The 5,278-nt window shown below is 60.0% G+C and overlaps 2 protein-coding genes across 6 annotated transcripts; both read right to left on the reverse strand.

Annotated features, from left to right (window-relative positions):
- Positions 1 to 185: 185 nt before the first annotated feature.
- On the reverse strand, positions 186 to 3,813 carry LOC113941392 (PHD finger protein 7-like). 5 transcript variants are annotated; one of them, XR_003525668.1, is made up of 6 exons: positions 2,998 to 3,813; positions 1,480 to 1,759; positions 1,079 to 1,192; positions 861 to 979; positions 516 to 689; positions 190 to 387 (listed from the first exon to the last, which is right to left on the reverse strand). XR_003525668.1 is itself a non-coding variant. In XM_027632549.1 (5 exons), exons 1-5 carry the CDS (start codon positions 1,897 to 1,899, stop codon positions 239 to 241), a joined length of 441 nt encoding a protein of 146 aa, XP_027488350.1. In that variant the 5' UTR covers positions 1,900 to 2,074; the 3' UTR covers positions 186 to 238. The 5 variants fall into 5 exon arrangements, 1 of the variants encoding a protein (XP_027488350.1); XM_027632549.1 differs by lacking the exons at positions 516 to 689; positions 861 to 979; positions 1,079 to 1,192; positions 2,998 to 3,813 and adding exons at positions 1,289 to 1,323; positions 1,861 to 2,074 and having other exon boundaries at positions 186 to 407; positions 1,480 to 1,581; positions 1,668 to 1,763; XR_003525669.1 differs by lacking the exon at positions 861 to 979.
- A 16-nt stretch (positions 3,814 to 3,829) lies between these two features.
- LOC113941391 (G2/M phase-specific E3 ubiquitin-protein ligase-like) lies at positions 3,830 to 5,232 on the reverse strand (the record flags this gene model as incomplete). Its single annotated transcript, XM_027632547.1, has 6 exons — positions 3,830 to 3,852; positions 3,894 to 4,124; positions 4,296 to 4,414; positions 4,547 to 4,660; positions 4,877 to 4,983; positions 5,070 to 5,232. Coding segments are annotated over 6 exons (757 nt in total), but the record flags the coding sequence as incomplete, so codon positions are not given.
- Between the last annotated feature and the right edge of the window lie 46 nt (positions 5,233 to 5,278).

A 5,278-nucleotide genomic window follows, 5' to 3' on the forward strand; every position in this document is an offset into this window, starting at 1 on the left:
CTGTCCCTGCCTGGCTGGCTGAAGGGCAGGGCTGGAGGCGTTGGGGAGGATGGGACATTGTGGGCACGGGTGTCCCAGCAGGTGTCCCCTGCCCCAGCTGGGCCCCACTTGATGAGGAAAGGAGGGTCCCAGCCCCGGGATGCCTGGACAGCTCCTGCCTCCCTGTGCCACTGCTCCTGGCCCCACGCTGCCCGCCCCGACAGCCCCTCTGCCAGGCTGTGGGAGGGGCACTTTGCTCTCACCTGGCTCCCTCCCTTCGAGGGGCTCCTCCTCCCTGTCTGACATGGGACGTGTCAGCGGTGGGTCCCTGTCTCACTGTCCCACCGGTGAGTGGAGCTCCCAGCACTGGGTGCTCTGACACGGCTCCTCTCACGGTGACTTCAGGATCTGCTGGATGAATTTGGGGTCTGACAATGCTGGTGGGAGTGGTTTTGCCTGCAGTCAGGACTCTGACTGCTGGAGCAGCTGCTGTCCTCAGTTGCTGGGAAGCTGCTCTGGAATATCCCCAATGTTACCTGACTGTCAGGGCTGGAGATGCTCATCTTTTGTGAGGGGGATTCCAGAGTCTCCTCCGATGTTGCCTGTAGGTTGATATGGAGTTTGCTCGTCCTGGGGTGATGGTCTTGCATTCTGTCGAGTTGTCAGAAGAGTTCTTCATGAGAGCAACAGCTCTGAGTCTTAACTGGAGGCTGTAAGGGGAAGCAGGAGGGTCAAGGTGGCTCCAGGCCCGGGATAAGATAGGCCAGAGCAGTGTCTCCAGTCCTCCTGGAGCAGAAAAGCTCAGCCAAGCCAATTCTGGACACCCGTTGCCAGGCCCAGGGGCACCAGGCCCAGGGTCACCTGGGTGCTTTGCCTTTTACCTGTGCCCAGACCAGCACAGCCATCAGAGTCCCAGCTGGTTGTGCTGTCCCTCAGGCCAGAGCAGTGTCTGGGGGTGCTCTCAGCAGCACAGGAGGAGCACAGGAGCAGTTCCCAGGGCCTGGGGAAGCAAACGGGTTCATGGAGGTGCTGAGCTCTTCTCCTGGGTCCTTCTGCTTCAAGCCCTGCAGAGTCCTGGGAGGCAGCTTTGGCAACTTACCCCTCCTCCTCTGCCTCCTGCCTGCCTCCTGGACAAAGGCACTCACTGGCATCACAGTGCCTCTGTCTCTCTCCTGGCTCAGTGAATGCATTCAAGCCCTCCCCTCATGGTGGTCTGATGGGAAAAGGAAAACTGATGAGCTCCCTCTGCCCCAGCATAGGGCAGGTGTACGGTATCCCTGCTCTTCCCCCTGTACCATCACAGCAGGCAATGGTGGCCCCGCTCTGGCCACAGATGCAGCAGCTCTGGAAAGAGCAGAGCAGCCCCATCAGCAGCAGCCTCAGAGCCTCCTCCTTCTCCCCGAGCTGGTTGGAAGGGCTGGGCTTTCTTGCTTGGGGTCTGGGCTAAGCTCCAGCAAACCTCGCCTGGCACAAATCTCCCTGCTCTTGTCAGGCTCTCACCTTCTGTGCTTCCCGGGAGACTACATCTTGGATATCCCTTGGGAGAAAGCCAAAGAGTCCTACTGGATCATCATTGTGCTGAGGAAGGTGGCTGGTAAAAAACTGTAGAAAAAATGACACACACTGATGAGCAGAGAGTGGCAGGGACTGCCTGTCAAAACATGGTGGGAGCCCATGAAGCAACTCACCAGGCAGAACTCGTGGGCACAGAACCCATTTATCTGGAGTTGTTCCCCACAGATGTCCAGGTCAGCTTCTGATTGTTGACACAGCAGGCATGCTGGAGGGGAGAGAGACAATGGCCCCGGGCATGGCACCTGTACTGCCCGCCCCGACAGCCCCTCTGCCAGGCTGAGGGAGGGGCACTTTTCTCTCACCTTTCTCCCTCCCTTCGAGGGGCTCCTCCTCCCTGTCTGACATGGGACGTGTCAGCGGTGGGTCCCTGTCCCACTGTCCCACCGGTGAGTGGGGCTCCCAGTACTGGGTGCTGCAACACGGCTCCTATCACGGCAGCTTCTGGATCCACTGGATGAATTTGACGTCCGACGCTGCTGGTGGGAGTGCTGTTGCCTTTGGAAAGTCCTGGCTTCTGTCTTCCTTGAGTTTTGCCTCCCAGTACTCAGTGCTGGTGTGCAGTTCCTGCCATTGTGACTTCTGGACCCACCAGATGGATCTGGGGTCTGCTGTTGCAGGCGTGAGTGGTTTTGCCTGCGGGATGTCTCTAATGGTCTCAGCCTGGTCCTGCGCCTCCCAGGACTTGGTGCTGGTATGTGGCTCCTGTCCTGGGGACTTCTGGACCGAAGGTGTGGATTTTGGGCCCGACGTTGCCGGCAGGAGTGGTTTTGCCGGCGGTCAGGCCCCCGACTGCTGGAGCAGCTGCTGTCGTCAGTTTCTGTGAAGCTGCTCCTGGATGACCCCGATGTTACCTGACTGTCAGGGCTGGAGGTGCTCATCTCCTGTGAGGGAGATTCCAGAGACTGCTCCGATGTTGCCTGGGGGTTGGTACGCTGGTTGCTGGTCTGTAACGCTGAAGATACAGGAGATGGCACTGGGATGCTGGTGCTGGGGCTGATGGTCTCCAGTGGTGCAGAACTAGGAGACAGCCCTGGTAGCACCAGGCTGCCTGCGTTGGTGCTGGTGGTCTCGGGTTCTCTGGAGCCATCAGAAGGCTCCAGTCCTGACAGTCAAGCCATGCTGGGGCCAGCAAGCTCCAAGTCATCTTTGGAGGCTGTAAGGGGAAGCAGGAATGTCAAGACCACCTCAGAGCCAGGGCAGGATAGGCCAGAGCAGTACTGCCAGTGCTCCTGGAGCAGACAGGCTCTGCCAAACCCACCCTGGGTACCCACCGCCAGCCCCTGCCTGGCACCTGGCCAAGGGGAACCCCAGTGCTTTGGAAAAGAGGGTCCCAGTCCCGGGATGCCTGGACAGCTCTACCTCCCCCTGCCACCGCTCCCAGCCCCACGCTGGCCACCCTGACAGCCCCTTTGCCAGGTTGCGGGAGGGGCACTTTGCTCTCACCTGGCTCCCTCCCTTGGGGGGCCTCCTCCTTCCTTTCTGACGTGGGATGTGTCAGTGGTGAGTCCCTGTCTCACCGTCTGAGCGGTGAGTGGGACTCCCAGCACTGGGTGCTCTATCACGCCTCCCATCACGGCGACTTCTGGATCCGCTGGATGAATTTGAGGTCCGACGCTGCTGGCGGGAGCGCTGTTGCCTTTGGGAAGTCGTGGTTGCTGTCTCCCTTGAGTTTCGCCTACTAGCACTCCGTGCTGGCGTGCAGTTCCTGCCAAGGGGACTTCTGGACCGGCCAGATGGATTTGGTGTCTGACGTTGGAGGCGAGAGCGGTTTCGCCTGCGGGATGTTCCTGATGCTTCCTGGCTGGGGGTGCGGCTCCCAGCACTTGGTGCTCTCACATAGTTTCTGTCACGGCGACTTCTGGACCGGCCAGATGGATTTGGGAACTGTTGCCGTTGGCGGGAGCGACTTTGTGTGTTGGATGTTCTCGATGCTTGATGGCTGCGGCTGCTCCTCCCAGCACTCGGTGCTCTCACGTGGCTCCTGTCACGGCGGCTTCTGGACCGGCCAGATGGATTTGGAGTCTGACGTTGCAGGCGGGAGCAGTTTCGCCTGCAGGATGTCCCTGATGGTCTCAGCCTGGTCCTGCGCCTCGCAGGACTTGGTGCTGGTACGTGGCTCCTGTCCTGGGGACTTCTGGACCGAAGGCGTGGATTTTGGGCCCAATGTTGCCGGCGGGTGCGGTTTTGCCGGCGGTCAGGCCCCCGACTGCTGGAGCAGCTGCTGTCATCAGTTTCTGTGAAGCTGCTCTGGGATGACCCCGATGTTACCTGACTGTCAGGGCTGGAGCTGCTCGTCTCCTGTGAGGAAGATTCCAGAGACTGCTCCGATGTTGCCTGGCGGTTGGTACGGTGGTGTCTGTTCTGTGGTGCTGAAGTTCCGGGAGATGGCACAGGTACACTGGTGCTGGGGCTGATGGTCTCCAGTGGTGCAGAACTAGGAGACAGCCCTGATAGCACCAGGCTGCCTGTGTTGGGGCTGATGGTCTCGGCTTCTCTGGAGCCGTCAGAAGGCTCCAGTCCAGACTGTCTGGCCACGCTGACAGCAGCAAGCTCCGACTCATCTCGGGGAGCTGTGAGGGGAAGCAGGAATGTCAAGGTCACCCCAGACCTGGGGCAGGATAGGGCAGAGCAGTACCGCCAGCCCTCCTGGAGCAGACAGGCTCCACCAAACCCTCCCTGAGCACCCACTGCCATGCCCAGGGGCACCAGGCCCAGGGTCAGCAGGGTGCTTTGCCTCTTACCTGTGCCCAGGCCAGCACAGCCATCACATTCCCAGCTGGTTATACTGTGCCTCAGGCCAGAGCAGTACCTGTGGGTGCCCTCGGCAGCACAGGAGGAGCACAGAAGCAGTTCCCAGGGCCTGGGGAAGCAAATGGGTTCATGGGGGTGAGGAGAAAGTGCCCAAAGCATGGGATTATCAGGCTGAGATCTTCTCCTGGGTCCTTCTGCTTCAAGCCCTGCAGAGGCCCAGGATGCAGCTTTGGCAACTTACCCCTCCTCCTCTGCCGCCTGCCTGCCTCTTGGAAAAAGGCACTTAGTGGCATCGCAGCGCCTGTGTCTGTCTCCCAGCTCAGCGAATGCATTAATGCCCTCCCATGATGGTGGTCTGATGGGAAAAGGAAAACTGATGAACTCCCTCTGCCCTGGCATCGGGCAGGTGCAGGGTGTCCCCGTTCTTCCCCCTGTGCCATTTCCAGCTCCTGTGGGAAGCTGAACCCGGGACTCACAGAACAGGGCAGGGCCTGGACTGCTGGGGCAGGCCCTGGCACAGCACTTGCCACTTGCACCCCCTGTGTCGTGAGCCAGGCAGAAGGACACGAACCTCAAGGGGATTCGGATCCCCATGGTTAACATATCTCTGATAAACGCGTTATCATTTCTGCAGAGGGGGCACTGGATGGAGAAAAAACCAGCATGCATAGCCTGTCCCTGCAGGAGAAACACAAGTAGTGAGAGTGAGGCCCTGGTGCTGCTGAGCCCCTGCTGTGCCCCCGGGGTGAGGGAACCACTCCTACTTGGATGCAGTCCCTGTGGAACCAGGCGGTTTTGCAGGCTGGGCACACCATGGTATTAAAAGTCTTTCTGTGCTCCACAGGCTCCATGCAGATGAGGCATTCGGTGCCCGGCTCTGGAGTCGCCTCCACTGTCTGCTCTGGGCTGTGTGTGGGGCAGAAGGTCCTGGGGGGAAAAGGGGTGGGTGAGGTGAGAAGTGCTGGGCCCTTCC

This window comes from Corapipo altera, unplaced genomic scaffold, assembly GCF_003945725.1.
Source record: "Corapipo altera isolate COAL_440 unplaced genomic scaffold, ASM394572v1 60567, whole genome shotgun sequence".
Lineage (NCBI taxonomy): Eukaryota > Metazoa > Chordata > Aves > Passeriformes > Pipridae > Corapipo > Corapipo altera.

Coding starts and splice junctions, on each gene's coding strand:
- LOC113941392 (XM_027632549.1), bottom strand. CDS start 1,899: ATGTCAGACAGGGAGGAGGAGCCCCTCGAAGGGAGGGAG. Junction 1,764..1,860: donor AGCCCCTCGAAGGGAGGGAG/AAAGGTGAGAGA, acceptor TCTCTCTCCCCT/CCAGCATGCCTGCTGTGTCA. Junction 1,324..1,479: donor TCTCCCGGGAAGCACAGAAG/GTGAGAGCCTGA, acceptor TGCTCTTTCCAG/AGCTGCTGCATCTGTGGCCA.